The 25,990-nt window shown below is 51.6% G+C and overlaps 1 protein-coding gene and 1 long non-coding RNA gene across 3 annotated transcripts; one reads left to right on the top strand and one right to left on the bottom strand.

The window, feature by feature from the left end:
* Positions 1-336: 336 nt before the first annotated feature.
* HNF4A (hepatocyte nuclear factor 4 alpha) lies at positions 337-16,630 on the bottom strand. 2 transcript variants are annotated; one of them, XM_048963194.1, is made up of 10 exons: positions 16,361-16,630; positions 12,893-13,070; positions 11,569-11,663; positions 9,470-9,576; positions 7,741-7,896; positions 4,692-4,779; positions 4,024-4,179; positions 3,503-3,739; positions 3,001-3,123; positions 337-2,362 (listed from the first exon to the last, which is right to left on the bottom strand). In XM_048963194.1, exons 1-10 carry the CDS (start codon positions 16,479-16,481, stop codon positions 2,220-2,222), a joined length of 1,404 nt encoding a protein of 467 aa, XP_048819151.1. In that variant the 5' UTR covers positions 16,482-16,630; the 3' UTR covers positions 337-2,219. The 2 variants fall into 2 exon arrangements, with proteins under 2 accessions (XP_048819151.1, XP_048819152.1); XM_048963195.1 differs by having other exon boundaries at positions 12,893-13,067; positions 16,361-16,629.
* A 2,829-nt stretch (positions 16,631-19,459) lies between these two features.
* Positions 19,460-25,990, top strand: LOC125701392 (uncharacterized). Its single transcript, XR_007380225.1, has 3 exons — positions 19,460-19,687; positions 22,197-22,769; positions 24,482-25,990. It is a non-coding gene; the product is annotated as an uncharacterized LOC125701392 (long non-coding RNA).

Here is a 25,990-nt window from a genome sequence, read left to right as displayed (position 1 = left end):
TTCCTCAATGCACACACACTTTGTGCTTGTTCAGGCAGGGAGGTGAGTACCATGATTTAAAATAAGTCCTCCCAGAAGAAAGAAGTCCATCTGTCTGGGAAAAGTTAGAAAATATTTTGTGATTTATTCTTTTTTCTTCTTCTTCTTCTTCTTTTTTTTTTAATGAATACAACTCTAGTGAAGAAATATTCCTCTGTTTCCACTGGAAGGCAGTAAGCAGCACAAATGGATGTACAGCATCGAGGAATGCCTGGTGCAAATGGACCAAAAGGGATCCCCACAGAGTATCTCTGCATACAGGAAAAGGGGTTGCTGAGGTTGGAAAAGACAGCCTGCTTGTGAAGTTTTTTTGCATTTAATTTCCCAATTATAAATAATCAATGTGATTTACAAAATAATTTACAGAAAATGATTGGCTTCATCATTGCAATAAATTAGTGGGTATAATGCCACCAGCTCTGAGAGATGATACAACACTCGGGATGCCACCAGCGCAAGGCGAGGCGGTTCCTTTTTGCATTGGCGATCGAGGGAGGGATCTGCAGCTCCTCTGGCCCAGCTCAGATCCATCCCAGGGACCTCTCCTTGGAGCCCCTTGGCAGCTGTGGGCGCCCACCACAGGGCATGGACCATCAGGAACACGGTGTGTGGATGGTTAGATCTGCTGCTGCCCCAGCGATATCCAGGATTGTTTTCTTCCATGCTGGATTTTCCAGAGCACAGATGCGGGGCATCTGCTGCCGAGTCTCTTCTGATGAAAAGCGCTCGTTCCAGGTTTTCTTGGCACCTCTGCCTCGGTGCTGCCAGCAGTGAGTGAGAAGGGAAGCCTGAAGTTGCTGTGTGAGCTCCAGGAAGGCTGCTGGCTGATTTCGGCTGTAAACCAAAGGTCGTATTGGTGTGGCTGCAGCCCTGGCAGGCCTTAGACAAAAGCACGGCGCAGACAGGAGGCGAGGGCACGGCCAGGGCAGTGCTGCTGGTGCAGGCTGCAGGGATCTGACCCTGACTTCTGTCAATCCTCACAGCAGGACTTGAAGTGTTCTGCTATGAGGTGACTGTTCCCAAACCCTCTGAGATCTGGAGGAGCCACAAGGAATTCTTATCCTGTTACGAAGCCCTATAAATCTGTTATCAGCCACTCACTCTATGCAAAGGGAGTGGCACTGAGCTGGACACATACCTCAGAATTAGGCTGGCTCTGAACTGAACTACTGGGTCACAAATCCCCTGGCATGAGGCAGCCCCTGTGTGAGGCTCTTTCCCTTTCACATGTCCTGCCCCTGCTTCTTCTGAACCAGCACCATGCGGTCCTCTGGCTGCTCAGAAGCAGCACTGGGCCTGCTGGTATTTCGAGCAGTGCTGCCCGCAGCCAGCCTGCGCAGGGCTGGCCCCATCCCGCTGGGTGACATTTCCTGAACCCACAGGCTGCAGCTGCTCTATATGGGTGGTGAGAAGGCAGCAGTGTGAAAGGTTTGGCAGTGGCTGCTTCTGAGGCCTGGGGTGGGCAGCCCCAGGTGAGGAAACAGAAAAACCCCTCCAAAAGCAGAAGGGTCCCAACAGTGGAGAATCTTGGTGGGACAGACTTTGCACCTGCATCAGCTGGAAAGATTTGTTAGACCTGGCCGAGGGCTTGGTTTGCTGGAGAGTGACTGAGGAAAGATGTGGGATGGGCTGAGGAGCAGTTCTGACAGGGCTGCCGGGCAAACCCCAGCACGCTTTGATGCAGCAGTGCTCCTGGGGCAGCTCCCACCTCAGTGAAGCTTGGCTGCCCCAGGGAAGCAGCCTGGGGAACCGGCACAGCTGTGAGGATGAAGCCTTTCCTTTCACCCAGCACAGCCTCCTGGTTTGGAGGATCACTTGTTCACAGGGTCTGGTGTACACTGAATGGATGCTGAGAGGTAGCAATGGCGGAACAGCTAGCTGCAGTGTCCCCAACCAGGACTGCAGCCTCCCGATTGGGAAAGGCAGCAGTCTGGCCCTTCTTGCAACAAACGTGGGTTTCAGTAAGGCTTCAGTCTTAGCTCTGTGACTCGAGGCTCTCCGTGGCATGTGCTGTCTGTAGCTGCAGGAAGACAGCTTTTGGTAGTGGTGGCCTAGTCCGATAAGCAAGTCCGTGTGCTCGTGCCCGAGGTCCTCAGGATGGCTTTTTTCACAGTGACGGAGTCTGCTCAGGCTTTTCTCCCACACGGTCTTCTAAATGTGGCCAGCTGCTCTGTAGGCTGCTAGATGACCTCCTGCTTTGTGATGGCAGGCTGTGGGATGGAGGTGGGCTGTTTTGCCACAGTTGCAATGGCTCCGGGCAGCAGCTTGTACTGCTCTGGCCCTGAACCCGCAGGTGGAGATGGCTGAGGTGTTTCTGGAGTAGCTACAGAGAGAAAAGCAAAATTAGAAGAGGGTCAATAGACCTGATGGTGCTGGGATTTGTTTTGTCTGTGTGAGGTTCAGGTGTAAGCAAGAAAGAGGCTCTGTAGCTAAACCCTAGCTCCCAATGACTTGCATGTTGGCTGCATGGCAGTCCTGACACGCAGACCCAAGTGTCCTGGAAGAGGCATAATAATGAGCAATGGATGAAGAGAGCTGCTGCCTTTTAATCTATGCTGGCCACACTTTTTGGTCAGCTGAGCTCATCTCAGTCCAAATTCCCATGTGGTGGCCCTGAGTGAACAAAATTCTCCTACTTTTTTGCAGAGGAAGTAGTGTGTGTTTGAGGCATTCAGGGGAAGGGGAGCCTTTCCTTTGATTTCATTAGGCACTGGATGGGATCATTCATCCCTGAATGTAAGGGCTATGTAAAAGTTGCAGTCTGACACGGAACATCTTGTTGAATCAGTTAATCTAGTCTAATCTAATCTAGCCCACTTCTCTGTTTGTCTTTCCCTCCTTTCTGCATAGGAATTTCTCACACACTTGATCAGAGGCTCTATCTTGCATTGAAGTTTCCTTGCAAGGTAGAAACTACCTCCACCCACGCTGGAAAGCTCCCATCTCCCTGGTGATACTCACACATCTGCCCGTTGTGCATCTGAGGAGGCATTGTGTTGGCCACAATGACGTTTGTTCCCAGGTTCTCCTGGATCAGATGAGGATGCAAGGGGTGGTGAGCATGTGGCGTTTCACTTGATGAACCTAAAAATGTGCATATCACTTTTGTTGCCACAGTGGCAGACAGAGACAGCTCAGGAGGGCAGGGACACACTGTCAAGCTAATCTTTCAGACCATTTGGTTTTGCTGGTTCCCTTCTGACAGAGGAGGACTAGAGAAAAAGCTGGCTGGCAAGAGTTTGGGGGTTGCAAAGTAAAGCAGCTCTTCAGGGGAATAGAAATGGAGTAGTCTGTGTTATCACAGCAATTGACAGGTGAGATATTTTCATGCAAGTCAAGGTGCTGACCTGGAGGTGGAAGCTGAGTCTCCACCTTTTTCAGGTGAACAATGGATATGTAGTTCCCAATGGAATGGTGATTAGGGAGCACCGAGAGTGCTCTTGCAGGACCCTCACATACTCACCTCCCAGCAGCATCTCCTGCAGCAGGTTGTCAATCTTAGCCATGCCAAAGAGCTTGACAAACTGGATCTGCTCTATCATCTGCCAGGTGATGCTCTGCAGCACGGGCAGCAGCAGCAGCAGCTCCCCAAAGCGGCCCCGTGAGTCGTATTGCCTGTCATTGATGTAGTCCTCCAGGCTGACCTGCACCTGGTACCGCATCCGCTTGATCTTGGAGGGATCGCTCAGTCCTTTGGCATCTGAAACAACACACAGAGCAAAGCCATCTAGGCTGCTCCCCTAGTAACTGTCCTTTAGTGATAGCATGAGCTCTGGGCACAGGCTGAGGTGAGCTGTCTGATACTCTACTGTCAATAGCAGCAGGTATTTTTCCTCTTGGACTGACCTTACCCCTCCCTTTAAGAACAGTTTGGGCCTGAGAGGAGATCAGGCAGCATTTCCACAACTTCCAGCTACTATCAGTGGGCATAACAGACTTGTTCCCTGTGCTGGTGACACTTGCCTGCTGTAAGCTGGCTCATACCTGGGTCGAAGAAGATGATGGCTTTCAAGCAGGCGTATTCATTGTCGTCTATCTGCAGCTCCTGGAAGGGGAGGACCAGCTCATCTAGGATGCGGATGGCCACACGGTTCACCTCTACCAGCTCAGGGCAGTTCCGCGGGATGATGTGGTCATTTCCTTTGGACAAGCAGCACAGAGACCATCACCTCGACATTGCCCAAGCCTTCATAAGGGTAGCAAGGAGTTCAAAATCCAGGGGACTAATGTTGAGATAATTTTACAATGGAAGCCTTAAGAAGTTTCTGTTTCAGTCCCATCCATATTGTGGCCCACCAGAAATGATGATCTGAGTTGCCAGAGCAACCTATTGGGAATCACTCAAGCAAGAAGAAGCTGCCTGAAGAAAAAGAGCTGTTTTCTCAGCCATACCACTGCCTGCTCATGCTGAGCCAGAGCAGTGATGTGGATGTTCACTGTCCTCCATGTTTGCCACAGGAGTGTGTCAATGATGTGAGTGTGAGCCAGGCCTAGCTACACCTAAAGCTTGTGTTTGGCTCCCTAAAACAGAGAAGGGCTCAATCCACCACCCTGCAGAAGGGATGCCTGCAGACACTGAGCCACCCACCCCTTTAGCCTGGCAGGGAAGCTTAGCAGAAGCAGTTGGTGGGGAGCAGAAGTGCACTCTTTACCTAGCAGCAAGACATCCTTGAACACCATGGACCTCTTGGCAACTCCCAGTAACAGATGTTCACCTGCATGTGCCCGCAGCAGTGCCACCTGTAAGAGTAGGGATGCGTTACTTGTGTGATGCAGACAGACACAAGGCTGAGCTGTGTTCAGTGGCCCAGGATCGGACGGCCAGGAATGATTCTTCCCCAAGTGCCTGTGTGAGGGGAGATGATGTTTTGCTTTATCTCTGAGCAGTGCCCACATCCTGCTGAAATCCCACTCATGGAGATCCACGTCTGCTGGCTGCTGGGGTCACCCTCTGGTCACCTTGCTCCTTCTGCAGCAACGGGCGTTTGGGCCAGGGAAGCCAAGGGGATGTTTTTCTGCCCCAGTGTTAATGATTGAAGTGTTTCATTTTATACCCTCCAGTGGCTCCTGAGAATGTTCTGCATCTTTTGCTCTCCTTCAGTTAAAAATTTCAGAGATTTAGGCAGAAACAGAAGTTAACAATTGGACAGCCTGACACAGAGGCCTCTTAATGTCCAGCCAGGATCGTCTGCTGAAGAAAACAATCATTAAACATTAAAGGAGAGATTCTGAAAAGTGTGTCCTGTTGGGAATGGTTCCCTTTCTCAGTGTGTTATCTCTGAGCATCTGACAAAGCCAAGCAAAGCCCTACCCTGCCCGAAATGTCCGGAGTGTGTGTCACCTGGGGAAGAAAGCACTGATTAGAAAAGATGCTGATGTCTGAGAGAGGGCTTGTTTTTTTCAGAGGGTGTAAAAGAGTTATGCAAAATAAACAGAGTGAAGGTCCTTGCAAAAAGACTATGCATGCACGACGCTGGGGAGCCTTTATCTGTATGCCAAAATCTAGCTTCTCTCTATCGCTATCCAAACATGGGTGGATGTGTTCGCTGAGCTGCTCGTAATTAGCAGAGCTGCACAAAACTGAGCTTCCCCATCTGCCAAAAATTTGAGAAGGTTGAAAAGACTGCACTTCCCAGTGGGCAATGGAGCCTCACGGAGAGCTCTTCTGCCTGTTACAAATTCAAGAAAAGCTCAGGAAACAGAAACACCGCTTTGTTTGCATAAAATTTGTGGTCTTTTTTTGTTTGAGCAAAGTTCACGTAGTTTACTTCAATGTGGCAAAACCCTCTTAAGTGATATTTGTTCTTTTGGTGATCAGCCTGAGGTGCATCGGCCTGTTCTCAGCCAGGGTAAACACAGAAGTTGTAACACATCAAAGTAGAACTTTAACGATAAATATAAAAGTTGTAACACAACAAAGTAGAACTTTAACTTTGAAATGAAATGGCTTTGCCCCACCAAGCCCAGCGCTTTGACATTTTGGTGCAGAGGAAAAATGAGTTGGGTGTGACCTTTTGTATGTAAGTGCTGGCAGAGATGACTCATTCTCAGGCAGTATTGCAGTGGCAATGTACCAGCGTTTCCAACATTCAGTGTTCCCACCAGACATGTCTTGACCAGCTCTCATGCCCCTTGGGCACTGGGCTTGTGCATTTTTGTTCACTCCTGCTCCCTGCCATTTCTGTCCTCCCCGCATTCCTCTGGGTATTTGCTGTCCCTGTTCTCACACTGTGTCCCTCGAAAGCATGGATGTCATTAATTCCTTTTGATGCAGGTCGTCTTTGCCCTTTGGGAGCTGCCTGTTGTAGGAGAACAGCGCAGGATGACCATAGCAGAAGATCTCCTCCAGTTTGAAGCGCCTCCTCCCCTGTGGGAAGGGCTCCGACAGCCTCCTTAGGTTTTGATTTTGCAATGGCAGGGCTGCCAAACTTTTCTTCTGTTGAAAAGTCTGACAGCCCCGCAATTGTAAAATGAGCTCATGTGGAAATTGCTGTCGTTTGCAGAGCTGTTAACCAGCTTTACTGCCTCTGTTCCAAATGGCAGAAGGATGCAGGAGGTTATGCAGTGCTGCCCCAGGTCTCTGTGAGGCTGCAGCCTCTTTGCTGTGCAAATGTCACTCGCCATTGGGCTCCATTTTGTTTTTCATAAAATTTGAGTTGCATTTGCCATAGGAGTTTAGTGGACTAGCTGTTGCTTTGAATAATGGAACACTTCCACAGAATGGAGGAAAAAAAAAAAAAAAAAAAAAAGGGAAGCAAGTGCTGTAAAAAGTCATTGGAAGAGCTGCTGGGTGATTACTGAGGATCTCAGCCTGGGATTTTGTGACCAGCTGGATCCTCTCACTTTCTGTAACAGGACTGGAGATTGATCCAGGCTGATTTTTTTGACTGCACAGTGGCTAAATGGGAATCCCTGAATCCCTTCCTACGTGGGACACAAACCATGCTGGCTGCCTCCAGAAGTGATATTCCTGCCCATCCCCCTCAAATGCCAGGGCACAGCCATGTCCTGTAAAATCTGCTGCAGATCTCTGACATTTGGGTTTAGCAGCAAAAACATCCCTGTATCTCTTTGAGGCTGCCTCAGGTCTTGCAGAGTTACTTTACAGAGCAATTCAAACCCACAGTGCTTACCCTGGTTAGGAAACTAGCAAATATCAATTGATCATTCATGTTAAATGCAGATATATTCTTGCTTTTTAACTCAGAAGAGAGATTTTCTTATTTGGGAGCAAAATTGTGTTTAGTTTCAGTAATTCCACAGTAGGAGAATGGGTAGAAACACATCCCCTGGCAAGAAACAGAAAGAATGATAGACAAATAGTTTGATTTTAAGCGTTGAGCAAACCTTAGGTGAGAATTCCTGCTAAGTCTGACTACTCTAATCGTTCTGTATAGCGCCTTAGGTTTTCAAAGCGCTGCACAAGCCATAATTAATAAACAACTGACCAGCAGATACATACAGAACGCACACCTGATTGTGTACCTAACCTGAGCTCGCTGTTATCACCGCTGCGCTCATCGGCTGATTATCGCACATCAAATGGCCTGCGGTGGCATTGTATGGATGCTGCTCCCAATCAGGCCGGCAGTCACGACAGCAGAGCAAACAGTGCTCATTTTCTTTGAAGGTCTCAGCCCTCGTTTGGCTTCCCGATGCCATCACCGGGGCAGAGTGAGGCGGGGGGACAGGTCTGCTCACCTGGTCGTCCAGGGGCAGCTCGCAGAACGCAGGGATGTACTTGGCCCACTCCACCAGCACCAGCAGCTGCTGCTTCATGGACTCGCACACATCGGCGATGTTGGCGATCTTCTTCCCTCGGATGTCTCCGTTCATCACAAGGACTGGGGATGATATCTGGGAAGAGAGAAAGGATCCCTCAGTAGGAGAACAGACAAATCCCAGGCTTGGGAAGGTTTGGGTGCTGTGTTTAGCAGGCCCCGGCAGTGAGATTACTGTGTTTTTGCACTGAGAATTATTTGTGATCGCAGAGGCAGATGAGGACATTTCACATACTAAGGACAAACCTCAGTACCATTACTCCAAGGAAGAACATCTCAGACCCAAGCATCAGCTTCCTGCCCCGTTCCCATGCATAGCTGATCACCCAGCTCATCTGACAATTTGCCCTTCGTCACCACTTTATCCTCACGCTTCTGTAAGCAATTAACTCAGCCCCGTCACTGCCCTCCGCCTGCCCTCTCTGCTCATGTACAACATCAGCTCTTCCTGTCCTGTTCCTGCCAGCTCAGACCCTGCCACCTCCCTAAGGAAATGGAGTCCAAATACCACCCGAGGTTTTTTTCAGGTTGCGTTACCTGGAAGCTCTCCAGCTCTAGAGATATTATTGAATAAATAAGATTGTAACAGTCTCACCATGTATTACCCTAATCAGAGAGCCCCGGAAGGCTTAGCAAATAAAACCCTGATCTTAGAGAAAACAGCTCCTCAGCAGCATCTTGTTCTAATTAGCCAGGCATATAAAAGTTACCAGTGTAGTATGCAGGAGTCTGCCTTGTTTAATGAATGTGCCTGTGCTCTATGGGAGAGTGACAGCTCCCCTACATCTGTCAGTAGTTGTAGTTTTATCAGCAGACCCCACTTGAACCCTCCACCTCGTGTCCACTACAGGACTCAGGGCCCCAGGAATGCCCGTCCCTTGTAGGTCTCAAGACCCCATGATCTCACCTCTCTGGGAGCAGCACCAATGTTATTTTCAGAGGGCATGTAAATACATTAGGACCTGTGTAGGATGAAGTGAGACACGGGATGAGCTTGGACGTGCCACTGCTGTAGAGGCTTGGCCTGCAGCCCTTCTGGCATATCCCCCCTTGAAGGGGGTGTCCTTCCAGCCATCCCTAGAATGGATTCCTGTCCTGGGGGCCGTCTGCAGGGCCACATGAACATGGACTGCCACTCCAGCTTGAACCCATCTTTGTTTCCATGAGGACAAGGGGATGGATTTTTAAATAGTTGTTTTCCATTCAGTGAATGCTCTAGGAAGTAAGCTTTGGCAGTATGTTTGTGGAAGTCAGGAATTTCAAGAAAACGCTGGAAAGAATATCTACATTAAAAAAAAAGAAGCATGAAACCGATTCCTTGTGGAACTGTGCAGGCAACCAAAAACCAGGAGTTCCTGACAGGCACCAGAGAAGGGAGGCTGCCTGTGCAAGGTCACAGCTCCTTGGATTGCAATTACTGCCCAGTTCTCTTCCAGCAGACTCCCCAGCGCAGAACAGACCATTGGCTATTATTGCAGCACAATTTAAGGAGCATTGAAGGGCTGGTTTCATGTAACAAATGCCTTTGAAAAACCAGAGTTGAATTGGCAGATAAGGTACTTAGAAAGGAGGTGGTAATTTGAAGACTCAGCTGTTAACTACTCAGCAGCCCTAGTGCCTGTATCAGCCGAAGAGGAAAGAAGAGCTACCTGTTGTGCCAGGACTTCTGCCTGCAGTAAGACGTTGATGGAGGGCAAGCTGCCATCTTCGTAACTTGATCTTCGGGTGCTGATTCGGTCCCGTTCATTTTGTACAGCTGCAAGAGAGGATTTTGGCACAGATGCAGGTTGTTCATGGAAACACACAGCAAAAGCTATCAGATTCCTGTAGCGTTCTCTTTCGCAAGGCTTTGGACCACTTCCTGAGCTGCAGTTTCCTAGCTTCCCTGCCTGCCAAGGCAGAGGTGCAGCTGTGTCTGGTTTGTGACGTGATGCCTGCAGGAGCTGACTACATTTGCTCATTCTTTTTCACATTGTCTATACTTGGCTTTGTGGGGACTGGGGTGTTTCAGAACCCCAGTGCTTGACTCAAAACCTTCAAAGTTCAGTGGGGGAGTTTCATCTCAAGGAATCTGTTTCTCAGTATTTTGATTTCAAGGTATAGGATCTGTTTCTTAAGGGAATGCCTGAGAGTGTGGCCATGCTCACGCAGGTAGCCCAAAGCTTATGTGTGAAGTCAAGTGGCCAGGTATCTGCATGGCTATTTTATCTGTCCATGCAACATCTGTGAGCTGCATTTGAGAAGCTCTTGTGCTGCGCAGGTGCATCTGCAAACATCTCTCTCAGCTTCAGTAAGGGAGGAAATGCAGAATAGCTCCTATGCATCTATGCAGAGCTGCAGAGCGCCTTTATACCTTAATGTAGAGAGTCCCAGGCAGATATGAGCCCAGCATGCCTCCCTGCTTGGTGTGCTCTAGAGAAGGGCCTGGGCCATGAGTCTGAAGCAACAGCAATGCTGAAGTGCAGAGTTTGCCTCTCTGTGCCACGGGGCTGTGGGCTGGCCGTAACTCACCACAGCCAAGGCAGTCACCCGAAGCCATCTGCTCAAACAAGGTATTGATCGATGGCAAGGGAAAGAGAACAGTCTCTTCCTTAGGCCGGCGGCTCTCTGGATTGATACGTTCTCAATGTATAAATCTGCCTGATAAAAAGCAATAATGAGGCTGGGCCAGAAGCAAAGCCCTGCAGTCAGCGGCTGTAAATAGGAGCTCTCAAGGTTATGCTGCTTGTTATCAGTAGCAGGCCCCCGAGTTCAGTCACGCCATGATGTTTTCCAAATGTTTGCTCAGTATTAGCTGGTCATGCACCTAATGTAACTTCTATTGAATATTAACAGACAGCAGCAAAGCTCTGGGCATGGGATGAGCGGGCTTTGCGGGGAGAGGAGGATTCCTGTGTTCTACAAGAAAGTCAAGCCCAGTTCCTTGCAACACCTCATCTACTGTAATAGGGGAGAAGGGTCCCTGCTCAGAGGCCTTCCCACAGGCCGGCATCCTTGGGGCACAGCTTTTGTCTCTCCTCCAGCAGAGCCACCAGTGGGGCCACCAGCTGACAGGGCCAGTGGCAGCCCCAGTTGTCCCTGCTATGCTGAGCGCTGCTGCGAGCTGAGCAGGGACTGAATTTATCTCCACTGTATCTGGGCTGTGGGGACCTGGAAGGCTGCAGAGGCAGAGATGCAGGGAGGTTAGTGGGGTCACCTGGGCCATGCAAGCCCAGGTAGAATTATAACTGAAATGCTCCACCTTGCCCTGGGTCTTTTCTGTTGTGGCTGATGTATCAGACACAACTCAGCTCTCTGCATAGGGCCCACAAGAGCCTACCTCCACGTGAGCAAGCTGAGGGGCAAAAGGGTTGCTGCATGCTTTTCTGCAGTCCTGACATGGATTTGTAGGTGACACAGCAATTTTCCCAAAGTGCTTCTGAATGACTCAGGCCTCTTCTGAGCTTCATGCATCTCAGTGTGAGCAAGCTGAAAGCTATGGATGTGACTTGTGGGTACAAGACGGGGCATGGCCCTGTGACTCTCCTGGCTTTGTCTTTGCTGGCATCTAAATAGGCCCCCTGGAATGAGTTTGAGAGCACACAAAGCCTGCATGCTTTGCTGGGAACCTTAACCGAGTGCAAGGGTTCTGTGCGGCTTGAAGTGGGCAGCTGGGCCTTCACAGGGCTCATGGCAACAGCCAATATCTCCCTGCCTGCCATGAGGGAGGGCTGGTCTGTGCTGAGGGCAGGGAGGGGAAGGCACCCACCTTCCTTCTTCATCCCTGCTCGGAAGCACTTCTTAAGCCTGCAGTATCGGCACTGGTTTCTTTTGTCTTTGTCTACCACACACTGCCTGTTAAACCTGGGGAGAAACAGAGGTGTGAGGAGCAGTGGGACTGAGCCTGTGGAGAGGAGAGGAGAGGAGAGGAGAGGAGAGGAGAGGAGAGGAGAGGAGAGGAGAGGAGAGGAGAGGAGAGGAGAGGAGAGGAGAGGAGAGGAGAGGAGAGGAGAGGAGAGGAGAGGAGAGGAGAGGAGAGGAGAGGAGAGGAGAGGCAGAAGTGGGCTGAAGTCCCCACATCTCTCCAAGGCATTGTTGGCTCCAGGAGGTTCCTGCTGACCTCTGGACAGCATCACTGGCACACAAACAGCTCTGAGCTGCCCGTGCTTCAGAGAGGAGATGGCAAGCACCCAGCTCCTTCCTACCCACTTGTATCACCACATCGATTGCAGATGACGGTGCATTACACCGATCTCCTGTATGCAGCATAAGCCTGGTAGCCATTTGCAGCATGAATTTCACTTGCAGATATGCTCTAATTTGCTGCTGATTGATCATGCTTGCAAAGACAAAGGCATAAAGATCTCTGGAAGGGCTTCCAGCCATGCAGAGTTCTATAGCTCTGAAAAGGCTTGTTTGTAACACACTTTTGAAAGCCCTAAGTTAAGATTTGCTCAAATAGATGCCAGAAAGCAGATCTTTAAGCACTGCCATAAAAGATCTGGTGTCAAGAGAACTGGAAGCCTTGGCTTTTCCCACTGGAGCTGAGGAGAGGGGGCTTCCTGGGCAGACATCCTAAACAGCCCTGGGTTGCAAGCAACCGTGTGCTTCACATACATTGCTAAGTCCAGAGCTTATTGCTCAAATTTTTAGAGTGATCTTGGTGCTCACACTCATCAAGTGGCTGTCAGGAGTGGATCACACAAAAAATCAGAGTGATTCTGACACTCTAAGCTGAGGATTCTTGATTTCCACTGCAAACCTCTCAGTCTCAGCTGCTCAGAGCAGCAAGCAGCATGTCACAGCAGAGCTGAGGGCCTTGTACTAGCAGCACAAGGTACAGTGTGTGAGTGGTACGAGCAACATGCTTGTCCTATCCTGTCACGGGACACGCAGAGATGGGCATGCTGCATTACCAGCATGTTGCCAGAGAAGTGTCAGAGCAAGAGCTGTTCCGTGCACCTGATTTTTTCCAGCCAGAGGATGAGGTCAAGGAAGACACTGGAGAATATGGAGAGAATGAAGGGCCGTGCTGCAGAACTCAGCTTTGCTGCACAGCTGCTGGGGGATGTCTTGTCCCCCTCTGTCCTTACCTGCAGGAGTACATGTGGTTCTTCCGCACACTCCTCCTGAAGAAGCCTTTGCAGCCATCGCAGCTGGAAGCCCCGTAGTGCTTCCCTGTGGCACGGTCCCCGCAGATGGCACACAGTGCGCTCACCCCAATGCTGTTGGAGGTGTTGAGGTTGGCTGCTTCTGATGGAGATGTGTCTGCTTGGGAAAGGACACAGCAAGAACACAGTGAGACAGACAGCTAACATCTCCTAACTCCTTTTCCAGTGATTTTCTGAAGAACTGGGCAGCTGCAGCAGTTCACAAGCAGTGATGGGTGCTCTGGGTATCCTAAGTCATTGCATCTAGAATGTGCTAATGCCGCTGGTGTGCCAGGGCCAGCAGCTCTTCCCAAAGCTCGACTCCAGCAATGCCTTCAGGCTATGCAGAAACCCGTTTTCAGCTGTCACAAAGCACAGCCAAAATTCCTGGGGGATTTGCAGATGCTTTTGGCCTCTGCAGCTTGGCCAGAGAATGAGTTGGTGCACTTAGAGCTGAGGTTTTACAGCTTGGGATGAGCTGCTGGTTTGATAGCGAGGTGATGGTGTTATGGCCCTGAAAGAGGCTTCAAGTGAAAGAGGCTATCAGTGCACAATAATTGCATAAGGCTTCAGCTGGAGAACTTGTGGGCAAATACTAACCGTGCAAAGAAGGACTGATGGAGCCAACCCAGAAAGGACAGCACTATAACATGGAAAAGGCTGTATGCTGGGTATCTTCCAGAGTATGGGACATGAGATGCACCCTGCAGTCCTTACAAGCTGTAAGGGGGCTGGCATGTGTACTGTGTTTTTGGGAGGGTGGGGAATTGCAGCAGCCCGGGTAGGAGAGGACACCTGAAAGGCTGAAAGCAAAACCATACAACCCTACACTAAAATCTCTCCAGCAAGCCAAACATACCTCAAGGCTGAAGGGATCAGCTCATTATTCAGGTGATCTAATTGTCCCCTCCCAGGCACATTTTCTTGTATCAGCATGGGACTCAGAAAGTCCCATTTGCAAATGATACCTAGGATCTACAAAGCCATAGAAACCTTCTGAGACTTCAATACTGAAGTACATTGATCCCAACAGCCGCCTCAAAGGACAGTAGTGGAGATCAGCAAGCCAACAGAGGCTAAGAGCATGACAGAATCACAAAGAGGACCTCTAAGGCACTGCTCATTACCCAGCCTGCATCCCATAGCACAGAGGTGGGCATTGCACAACCAATGGGGCTCCCAGAGAACGTTCACCTTGCATTTCTGAGGATCTGGCAGCCACTTTTAGGGGTGAGCACTGACCTCCCCAAAGCTATGGGGAACAGCTCAGTGCTCCTCATCTCCCCTCTCACCTTCTCCCTCCCCACACCCCCCTTGGGTTTGGCAGGGCTGCAGTTAACGCTTACCCAGAAGGGCTGCAGCTGCTCCCACCTGGCTCCCATGAGAGAGGGGCTGCAGAAGGATAAATACCCTGAGAGGGCTGGTCCTAGGATGGGGGGGGGGATTGTCTTTGCTGGTTGGGGCCTGTGTGTGTTGGAGAGGGCTAAGGTGGTACATCAGTTGTAGGGCTTCAACTTTAGTTTCTGCTTAGCAGGAAAGGGGTTGTAGTGGGCTCTGCAGCAGGAGGTATGCAGCCTTCTCATGCTGTCCCTTGAAGCAGATGTGTGGGTACAAGTGACCTGAAGTGCATGCTGTGATCCTAGCAGTGAGCTTATGCAGGGCATCTCCTGCAGCTCTGGTGGCAGCTCTCATTTCCCTGCCTGCTTTCTTTCTAATTCCTCACATCCCTCTTCTATTGCTCTCCTGAGTCACAGTTTGTTCCCTCTGGGCCTGGCACACCCTGCTGTACCGCAGGGCTGAGGTGCTGTGTTCCTGTACCAGCTCAGGACGCTCTTTCCTCTGCTCCTCAGCGCCAGGCCCATGTGTCCCTCACTTCTGCAGGGCAGAGCAAGCAGCTTTCCTCCCAGATCCTTCCTCTGATTGCACCCAGAGGGCTCAGCTGGATGACGCTTCTTCCGGGAAGAAAGTTAAATTTTCAGTTTCATCTAGACATAGAACTTTGCAACAGGGAGGAAAACAGAGCCAATCCATATCCAGTCACTCTGCTCATCTGTCTGTGATAGTTCACATAAATCCCTCCTAGCAGCTTGTGTTTCATGCTGCAAATAGGTAAAGAAGTTACCAAAGAAATCACACCCTCTTGGTCTAAGAGCTGACCAAAAATGGAATTATTTCTTAATGGATAACTTTCCAATTAAGCTTGCTTTTATAATGCCAGAAACGTGGGCTCCTGGCTGCTGTGGTGAAGTGAGTTTAATAGCCATTCATTTGGAGTTACAGTTAATTTGTGTGGGACCTGCCCCCTGCCAGGAGCTGGGCACATGCAGAGCAGAGCCAGTGCCCCATAACCCAGCTGGCTCATCTGCCCATAGGCTGTGGGATGTGGCACTGTGCCTGAGCTAGACCTGTAGAATCCCCGACCTAGCGGAGCCCAGCTCACAGCCCCTGTGCGGGGCAGCTCCCCTGGCTTCTCCCTGCTGGGAGCAGAGCTGTGCCTTACCCTAAAGGTCCTGCTGCTCGCTGGTGGGGCTGAGGGGTGGCTTTGGGGTGGGTAGGGCCAGGCCTGGGCAGGGGAATGTGCAGCTTCACGGGGAGTGCAGTTCCATCCTGGGGAAAGCTGTGCTGCAGGTACTGCCCTGTGGGAAAGGGGTGGCATGGAAAGAGGGGAAAAAGGGCCTGGTGGTCACTTTCTGCAGTATGCTTAGTTTAGTCATTAACTGTGTATTTAGAGAGACTTTAGGGGGGACTTGGAGAGGAATCTCCTGTTATTGCTGGGCATCTGATCAAGCAGAATCCTTGGTTCCCAAATGGATGGACCACTGTTGCAAATCCTAGTGGGTTCAATGTGATCCCACCTTGCTGAGGGGGCTCTCCCTAGCCAGGGCTGCTGTCTCCCTTTCAGCCTGGGCCACCCCCAGCCCTGCAGCACTGTGGCCCCATGCTCCCCCTGCACAGCAGCACTGCAGGGCCGTGGTCTCAGAGCAGCCCTGGGGCAGCCCTTGGGTGGCATTTTGGGATGATTTGCACCCTGGCCAGGCAGCAAGCAGCTTTCTGCTGTTGGGAAGATCCAGCTACAGCTGCTCCTACATGGACAGGGCTGGCTTTCTGCCTCGGAGCTGGCTTTCTGCTGAGCCACGGGTAGCATCTTGTTGGCAAAATGGTTCTTTTTTTCCTTTCCGTGGGAGCCTGGGAATGGCAAGACCCATCTGCCCTCAGCTCAGGCTGAAGGCTGCTGAGGACCACAGATCCCATCCCCTAGGCGCCAGGGCACCCCTCAGCCACCTCGCTTTCCCTCTGGGGGCAGCAGGACCCCCGCCGTGCCCCCCGCCCTCCCCAAGCCATTCGCTGACTGCCCTGGGGACGTGTCCCCCTGCAGCCCGACTCGCCCCATCACCGCTGGAGGGGACTTACCGCTGCCCATGGCCAGCACCTGCATGTTCTCAAACTCCAGGGTGGTGTACGCCGGGTCCAGCGCCGCGCTATAATCGGCCATCTCCATGTCTATCAGGGCTTTGGAAAGGCGCATTATCATCGGCAAACACGGGCCAGATCGTGCCGATTCCCTTGTCCGAGGCTATTGGCCCTACTGCCTCTCTCTGCCTTCACTGTGTCCCCTATCTGTTGTCTTTTATTTCAAATATTTCTCTGAAAGGATTTGCTGAGCCTCAAGGCCTATACTCCTCAGAGGGGTGGAGGCAGGGGTTAATCTTTAATCATCTCACCCACTGCTAACGCTGCATGGCTGTTGGTTGTTTTTTTTTTTTTTTGGTGGAGCAGCAGTGATTCTTGTTGACTGTTTATGATTGCATCTCGAGGCGCTGTGCTGATCCCAGCTCCCAGGAACCCATGGGGAGAAGCACTCACCACTCAGGGAACACCTTTGCGGGGCTGTCGACCTTGGTGCTGGGCTGCGCCAGTGGGGGGAAGGCTGGAAAAATCCCTGCCTGGGGAACAAGTTTGTGCCCCACTTCTACCTCTGCGTTCCCCTCTTTGCCTTCGCTCCCTCCCTCCCTCCCAAAGCATTTCCCTTCCTCTCCCTTTCCCTCCCAGGGAAGGTCAGCGCCCGCACTGCGATTTACACGTTGCTATGCAAAGTAACAACGTAGGACTCATTTTACTTCCCTATAAACCCAGTTTTACAGGGGCTGAATGCCCTATAAACAGGTCCCGCTCCTGAGCTGTGCCTAAACAACCTTTGGGGTGAGCGTTTGCCTGAGTGCCAGGCACGCAATGGAGGGGACAGTGAAGGGATGAGCGGGGCTGGCAGGGCACACTGGGCACAGCCGGGCTGCGCTGTGCTGGCAATGGGCTGCCCGCTGTTGGGCACACCCTGGCCTGGCTTTGGCCTCTTTAAAGTTTCATTGGGTGTTTTATGGCGCAGCAGGGCTTGACTCTGCAGCATGATTTTTCCTTCTATGAATTCAGCCAAGCAGAGCTCTCCGCTGCATCAAGCCTGCTGGCATCACCAGGACCTTGTGTCAGAACCCCACTGAGCAGCAGCAAGCAGCAGGGCTCCTGCTTCCCTCCTGCCCGCCCAGGAGCTCTGGGCCCCCTGCTTGCCCTCTACAGGGCTGACAAGTTTCAGTGCAATTTGCACCACATGACAATGCAAGATTTAATTGATTACCCAATGGCGTCGTCTGGATGGCACAGGAAAACAAGCAATTAATGATTCAGCATCAGCTTGCTCTGCATTGAAAACCTCCCCTTGATTTCACAATCAGTACCAGGTGACCGAGGCCACACGCTGCCAATTTGGGCTCCAAACTTGCTTGTGTTTGTGCTTCTCAGTGCACCAGTACAGCCCTAGCTTCCCAAGCCCTCCTAGCCATGGTGTGGCCCTGAGGTCCCTGGCCCCGCAGCGATACGTACTGTTGGTGCAATGATTTGCTTATCACATTTAAAAGCACTGAGGATTGTTCAAGCAGTCCTTGTCTCCCAAAAGCATCATGTACCAAGGGGTACTTTTATCTTAAGGCTACAGATCTGCAGGAGCGAAGCAGAGAGCAAGGGAAAGCTCCTGATTTCTTATTTAGGGCTGACAGTAAGTGATCCTTTTCTGCAGGGAAAATAGCCTCTCTGCACTTGTGTGGTCAGTGGTTCTTCCTTTTGGCAACAACAGCCCTCAGCCAAAATTGTTGTAATGATGTGCGCCATGGTGGAGGTGCTGAGGCAGAGCACAGCCCCGCGGTGGCCTCATCCCAGGGACCTCCGTCCCAGCCCTGCTCAGGCCACGGTGATCCCTTTGATTAGATAAATGCTACAGACACTTGGTCAAATATGTGCAGGATTTGCCACAGTGTCTAGTAAAATACCATAAAAGCACGGCCCATTTTGCTCCATTCAGCAAAACAACCCTTTTGCTTCAATAGCCTGCTGACAAAATAAGGCCATTTGCTCCTAGGGCAGGAAGGATTAAGAGGGCCAGGAACAGAAGACGGAGAGGCACTGTGTGCAGGAGAGGCAGATAAGGAGCAGGGAAGTTTGGGGAGCATTAGGTGGCTCACGGGGCAGGGCTTTCCATCTGCATGTTTGTGTGGGCTGTCATTTTGTTGCTACTGGTGCCCCCTCACAAAACCCTTGTCTCAGCACTGGGGTGAAGGACATTGTGCACTTCCTTTGCCCCGGGGATGGGCTCATGGCATAGAGACCCTGCCTGCAAACTGGGATGCTGGGAGCCCTCATCTCTGTCCCACATCCCCACACAGTAGCTTTTGGGGACAGCTTGCCAACGTCACCATGCCCTGCAGTAGTTAATAGGACCACGATGTGCCGCAGCTGCTTTGGGATGGAGATGTTTTTTTTTGTACCCTCCAGCTATGCCAGGAGATGGCTGTAGAGGAGCCATTACAGCTCCAGGACGTGCAGCCTTCTGTGCTAAGTGAATATTTGATTTTTATCAGCTGAGCAATAAATCCTCCTGTCTTTTTCCACTGCAGCACCTCATGACACTAATTCCACTTTATATATTTGGCAAATTAATCCCAAGCAAAAGGGAATTCCCTGAAAATAAGATCTGTGCTTATCAGTAGATGAGGATTGGGAATAGATTATTTAATGGAGTGTTTATAGTGATTCCATTCGGTATACCATGCTTGCTAGCTCCTGGTTTCAGGTGGGTGAGCCTCTCACAGGGCTCCTCCACAACGGAGTGCTGTAGGACCGAAGGACAATTCAGGTTGAAGGGGACCTCAGGAGTGTCACGTACCACGCAGGGCCTGCTGAGAGCATCATGGGCTGCTCAGGGCTTTGTCTCATTGGATATCGAGCATCCCTCGTGCAGGAAAGCTGTGAGCAAGGCCAGGGCTTTTCAGGCAGCCCTTTGAGGCCACTGCTGTTCCACCAAGCAAGCAGGTGGGGAAGCACAGAACTGAGGAACCAGACAAGAAATGACAGTCCCAGGGGAACGTCACGGCACAGTCATCCCCACACATGCAAAGGTCCCTTCTGGTTGTTTTTTTTTTAAACTCCCCTTTGAAATTTCAAATTCCAGTTTGTGGACAAAGTCCTGCCTATCTGAGAATATAGATCTCCAGCCACTGACCAAACTCCAAGCAGTCCCGAGGGCTGCGTTTCCCCTTGCCCACGCGTGTCTCTGCTCTGCCAGGATCGCACCACCACTTTTGCAGCAGAGCAGAGCACTCCAATGTGCTGAACGTGGATTTTGTGCCTTTCAGCCCTCACTTCAGCAGCTTCCTTCCTGAAGGCGGAATGGGGACGGCCATCTGTAGCGACCAGGTAGGAGCCTTATCACCTGCAATCCATTTGGGCAGCCATAGAAAACAAGAAGGTGAAACAAGGGCTTCCATTGTGCTTATACCAGCAATTTTAGCTCATCATTGAAATTAGAGAAGGGAAAGGTAGGCAGCTTCAGAAGGAGGACACTCTTGGAGGCAGAACCTCTCCATATGGTTAACTGATAACTCCGGTTTGCCTCTTCCCTCTCATCTTTTCCGATTCTCCTGATTAAGCTCAACTTATTCTCATGCTAATCATTTCTTGACCTGTTTATTCTGCATTAAAAAATTAACAGAGAGCAGTTTACTGCATGACTTGTTCACACAGAAGTGACACAGGTTAGCAGGCAGGCTGTAACCCTGCACAGCACTTTTGGATCCAGCACCCATGCGCACACCTCGGGGATGAGAGTTTGTTCCTGTTTTTAAAGAACAGCTTTTTCTAAAGTCAATACGAATCCCCCTCCCTTCATGCCTTAGGTATATTTGCTCTGTGGCTATTTCCAAATGGGAAAGATAAAGCCAAGGGCTCGTGTTTTGTCAGACTTTCTGTAAACAGGGCTACTTAGGCCACACTGCCAAACCCCTTTGCTTTCTGCCTCGGAGCGCTGTGACTCGCGGAGCAGTGTTGGTGTGTTCACAAGCAGCTCCACGGAGCATGCAGGGGGCTGCAGCACTTTATCTCCCTGCTCTACAGCACATGACTCATGGTGCTTTATTTTCCCCATCGCTGAAGCTGCAGTGGCTGTGGCTGGGACAGATGCTGGGTGAAGATCAGCACTGCACTGACGGAGTTGGATGGAGACGAGCTCAGGACATTCCTCACCAGTGCCGAAATTGGAAGCGCCCAAACCGACCAGAATAACCCAGGCCATAAAATCACCGGGGGCAGGGGATTGCAACTTGATGATCCCTGAGGTCCCTTCCAACCCAAGCTATTCTATGATTCTATGGTCATCTCACAGAGAATTGAGGCAACGTTTGGACATGTGTAACAAACACCTCAAAGGAGGTAGATGGCTCCACTCAAATCCTCTCCCAGAGCAGTACGTGCTTCAGCTGAAGCTGGGATGGATGTTGGAGCTGGAGGCCATTAATGAAGCTGAAATAAATAGCTGCTATGAACATGGGGACAGACAGAGCATTTCAGCATACACTGCTTCAGCAATAACACTGTGCTACTTTCATCCCAGGAGCAGAAAAGGGTTTATTGTGCTGACTAACAAAGGTCTGAACTTGAGGAAGTAATAGTTGTTGCTCCTAGGAGCTGTTGTTCTGCAAGGACAGTAGAAACAAAGAAAGTTTGAGCTGCTCTCAGGATGGCAGCTGCTCTCAGAAACATCGGAGCATTTGCCCAGCTGGTTTGTATTTGCAATCGCTCTGGCTGCATTGCAGCCCTTAAGAACAGTATTGGCATGCTGGGAGCCACAAGTGTGTGCTCTGAAAATCTGACTGCTGTGTCTTTATGCAAAATCACACCATGAGAACAAGCAAGTAAGAGGGACTATTGCATTCATCCCGTCCCATCACACTGCAGACTGCAGCTCAGCCCAAGTCACAGCTTTCACCTCTGGTCCCTGCTGTCCCACCTGAAGCCCTATCAGCTGGGAGCACTGCACTGAATCCCAAACACAACTGAATGGAAACCCAGAAGCTTTCCCAGGAGGCTGCTGCCCATCTGGGAGGAAGTCAAGAGAAGCTCCAGAACGGAGCTGCTTTGTGGTGTTTCGGATTTGCTGTGTGTCAGCAGGTGCTCAGCTCAAATCTGGCAGTTTCAGCCCCAGTCTGTAGGGGAACAGAAGGCGTGGAGAAGAAACAGTGGTGCTGGAGAGCAAGCTTGCTGCTAGGTTTCCTGCAGGGCTCTGTGCTCTGCAGGGAGCAGCGGGCAGCCATGGCCCTCTGTTTCATTGACTTGATACCTGATGTTCTTTATACACGTGTAACGGCTTGGGGTCATTCCAGCTGGTGGAGAAATAGAGTGAGGAGAACAGCCAAAATCAACAAAGGTTACACAGCAAGTTTTACCTTTCTTTTCTCTTCTGTTTTTTGGAATTTTTTTAATCTTTTAGCGAAGGTGAATTTCATCAGCACCTGCTGGTGACCTCCAGGCACTGCTGGGGCTCACAGGATCGGCCCTTTTTAGCTCATGGAATTAGGGTAAGCAGCTGCAGAGCTGCTCTGGGACTGACCCGAGAGCTGCAGGCAGCAGCAGGGCAGTGCAGGGGAGCTCTGACCCCGCGTCCTCAGAGGACGGGCATCCCAGCTCAGAGTTCCTCAGGGTGAGAAGCATCGTGCTGAACCCGGTGGACCTGAGTGCTCGAGCCGCCCTCCTTCTAGGGGAACATGTGAGGAAAGGGCCACATGTGTGTGAAGGGAGGCAGTGCTGGAAGGACAAGGGCTGCCAGAGGTGGGAGCTGGTCGGATCCTAGAAAAGGTATAGGTGGTGGAGAGTTAAAATTTGAGAGCTTCTAGTTTCTGGAGTCAAAAGAAAATGGCTTTTCTCTCTACAGGAGTGTGACTGAATAACCTGGGCTGTCCCTGATGTCCTCAATCTTCTGACAGAACAACGGCCAGAGGAGCAAACAGGAGGAACCACCACCAGGAGCTCACTGGTGGCACCTGCAGCCCATGGACACCACGGCAGACACCTCTGCAGCACTCCTGCTTACTGCCACGGAAATGAAAGGCTGCAGCAGCACGCAAGGTGTGGCCGTGTCTGAATGCTCTGCGTGCAAGTTGTGCACTCCCTGGGCAGCCCAGGGGAGGGAACCACTCATCTCAACAGTCCCCAAAGCCACTCTGCCAGGACACTGCAGCACCCACTGCTAACGAGCAGCATGACAAACTGCTAATTCCACTTTAGGTTTTTGACCTATGTCTCCAAGAGAGAATAACGTTATTATTTGTCCCTTAGCACTGCTGCATGGCTCAGTGCCATTGGCCTCTTCAGCCATAAAGAAATTAAAATATAGTATGACCATAAAAGACATCATTTGAGGAAACGAACCATTTCTAGTAAACGTATCATGGATGCCAAAGCCATAAGCTTTTCTAAATCAATCACCAGCTGATGCAGGGTACAGGTATGTGCTGGGAGCAGCTCCCACCGCGTGCCTCCCCCGGCACGGGGAGCCCATCTCGTGGCTCAGAACATGCAGCTGTTATGAGCACAAACCCTGCTTGCAAGAATTGCCCAAATAACAGCACCCCAGAATAAGCTGCAGGCAGCCTCTCCCCCCACTCCTCAGCACCGATGTCCCCCTGGATGGGGGGGAGCACAAGGCCAGCGTGCGAGTGGGTACCTGGTGTTGCCCGGAGTGGGTGACATCTGCTGCCATTCATCTTCCACCGCTCTGCTCCATGGGCAGAGCTAGACAGTCTCAGCCTTGCGCAGGGCCGTGCAGCTGGAGACCCCCCGGCGGGCTGCGGGGAGAGAGCCATGCCCAAGTGGGAGCTGGTGTGGGATCGGCTAATCCTTTAATGCTGGTCACAATGAGATTTGATGGGGAGCAGGAGTTTGTGCCGCAGAGCTGCAGGTTTTAAAGGGTTCTGGCCGCTGCCCGGAGGGGAATTATAAGGTGGCTCTGGGTCTGTGCCCCGTTCCCGGTGCCCACAGCAGTGCTCGGGGCTCCCCGGGCCACCTTGCAGAGCTGCCCTTGCCTGGGCTCTGGCCTGCTGCAGCGTCTCTGCGTGCAGGGCTGCCTGATCCTGCGTGCAGCTTTGGAGGCTGGATGGAAAATGTGCCTGAGCGCGTTTAACAGCAGGAGCGGGTCTGGCCTTGTGGGAGAGGCTGGGAGCTTTCACTTTAAAATGTTTCTATATAAATACCCATAACCCGATATCCTTGAGAAACAACCTCTGTGTCAGCTCCCAGCCACACGGGCACGGCGTTACATGGGCCGGCAGGTGGGCGCTGCTCGTGGGGTGCCCCATCTCTGGGCAGCCTTCAGCTTTGTGCTTGTAGGGCATTGAATCCTAAGATTCAAACTACCCCTGGTGTCAGCACTGCAGGAGCTCTGCTGCCCTGTGCTGCCCCAGTCCTCTCCTAAAGAACTGGGACCTGGAAAGCTCTGGGGGCTGATGTTTGGTGAGAAGCTCTGCAGATTGGTTCCCCTTGATGGGAACGAGGGACTGCGTGTCCCAGACAACCTGAGCTTTCAGCGAGCGAGATCCCCGCTCGTGCCTTGTGCCATGGCTGAGCCCACCAGGAAAGAAGGAATTTTCCTACTGCCAAAAGACATAAAACCTAATCTCTAACCCCTCTCAGTGCCATCTCGAAGGTACAAGTCCAAGATGGCAAAAAATCCTTACTAGATTGTCCCTGTCCCACCTCTGTGAGTCTCTGCTCCCATCCAGGGTTGCCTGGGGCTCATCTTAGTTCATTGGGATCACACACAGCTGCTGGGAGCTGCCAGAAGGCTCCTGGTGAGTTGTGGATTAGGAGTGACACTTTGCTTCGAAAGAAGGCACTGTCTGGAGATGGGAGGAAGATTCAGTTTGACTTTGAGGTTTCAGGAGGGCACTTGATAGGAGATGTGGGACCGGGAGGGGTGGCCAGAGCCCCTCCAGGGGAGCAGTGAGGTTGGAGATTTGGGTAAATGTATTTTCAGAAAGAGCAGTGATGCAATGCCACAGCTGCCCAGGAAGTTGCGGGAGTCACCGTCCCTGGAGGTGTTCAGGAACCATGAAGATGTGGCACTGATGGACCTGGGTTAGAGAGCACGGTGGCCTGGGTTGGGGTTGGTCTTGGGGATCTTCAAGATCTTTTCTAACCTCTACGATTCCATGACCCCAGCCCTGCAGATACGCTGCCCCACAGTGACAGACATGGGCCCGGAGCAGCCACAGACACTGCCTGGAGGCAGGGCTGGGGCTGAACTGCCCGTAACCCCGTGACACCTCCCTTCACCCATCGGTTTCCACGCCTGGAACAGGGACACACCCTGTACACAGTGGTTTCTCCCAGCCGGTGGCAGACGCCGACACAAACCTGCGGCAGCACCCACCTCAGCTTCCACCAGGATGTCCTTGTGTGGCAACGCCTCAACCCCTGAGCACCGCTGGGACACGCGTTCTGCCGCAGGGCATGAGGCTCTGCGTGCAGCAGAATTCCAAGCATCCCATCAGAGCGAAAGGGAACGAGATGGCCGAGCGTGGCAATGGAGCTGAGCCCTGCAGGCTCCGTTATGGCGCTGGGCCATAAATGCTGCTGTGTGTGTGTCAGCAAACATGTTGAGTGGGCTCGACTATTGATTCTGACCACATAAAAAGTGCGTCGTGCCACTTGTTCAGGTTTGCGCAGGTTTTACAGCTCTTGTTCTGAGAAGTGCCCATGTATTTGGTTTTGCTCCTTCCTTCAGGGCTATCTGTTGACATTGGCTCTCTTAAGCAGAACGTTGAGCCATGCCAGGAAGCTGAGTGTACAGCTCTCCCCGCGTTTCCCACTTTCCCAGGGGTTATCACCTATAAAATCTCACACACACCCATGCTGGGATAGCTTTGCTGTTCAGAGCCAGGTGAAAGGTACCCACTTGTCCTGTGCTGGGGGGGTTTGGGTGCCTGTGCCCAGTGCTGGGCGCCAAACCACACAGCCTACAGGTGAGTTTTGGGGTATATATGTGGACAAAGCTGTGAGGAAGGTGCTGGGAGAGCTGCTTCCTGGCCAGCTGGGATGGGATGAGCAAGGTGAGAGGAGAGACCTCACAGGGTTGTGATGACAGCTGATATGAAAAACGGCTTGGATGTCTGGAGGAAGTGTTGGAGCTCCCAGACAACTGTCGTGGAGATGTCCTATGCGTGGTGACCTGAGCTTTCACACATTCCTCACCTCTGCTCCTCATCCCACTGGAGATGCCAGCACTGGCTGTGCCCATGCTGGGGGCTCTGAGGGTCCATGGCAATGGTCCCCACCCACCCTGCTACTGGGGTTCCTGGCCCCACAGGCTGCAGCTGGAGTCCCTCTAGTGGCTGCAGCATTTGGGATGGGAACTCTGGTCACGGCTTTTTGGAGGATCCACTCCTCAGCTGGTGCCTCTCCATAGACACAGCTCTGCAGGAAGCTGCTTCTTGTGAAGCGCTGGGGCATCTTCTCAAGCACATCATTATTATTTTCAGGCTTACTTATCCTGAGGGGATTTCCTGGGTGATTTCTGTTGATGCTCAGGCTGGAGTTGGACATGAGCCATTCCTGGCAGTGATTGCTCCTGGCTGAGCTCAGGAGCCCCGGAGGGAATGTGGTGCCTCTACCCGATACCGGTGAGCTGAGTCATCAGATTTGGGTTCACAATACAGCCACTGCCTTGAA

Source organism: Lagopus muta, chromosome 16, assembly GCF_023343835.1.
Source record: "Lagopus muta isolate bLagMut1 chromosome 16, bLagMut1 primary, whole genome shotgun sequence".
NCBI lineage: Eukaryota > Metazoa > Chordata > Aves > Galliformes > Phasianidae > Lagopus > Lagopus muta.
This window is presented reverse-complemented; position numbering and strand designations above follow the sequence as displayed.

Coding starts and splice junctions, on each gene's coding strand:
- HNF4A (XM_048963194.1), bottom strand. CDS start 16,481: ATGATAATGCGCCTTTCCAAAGCCCTGATAGACATGGAGATGGCCGAT. Junction 11,664..12,892: donor AACCACATGTACTCCTGCAG/GTAAGGACAGAG, acceptor GTTTCTCCCCAG/GTTTAACAGGCAGTGTGTGG. Junction 4,180..4,691: donor CAAGGATGTCTTGCTGCTAG/GTAAAGAGTGCA, acceptor GCTTGTCCAAAG/GAAATGACCACATCATCCCG.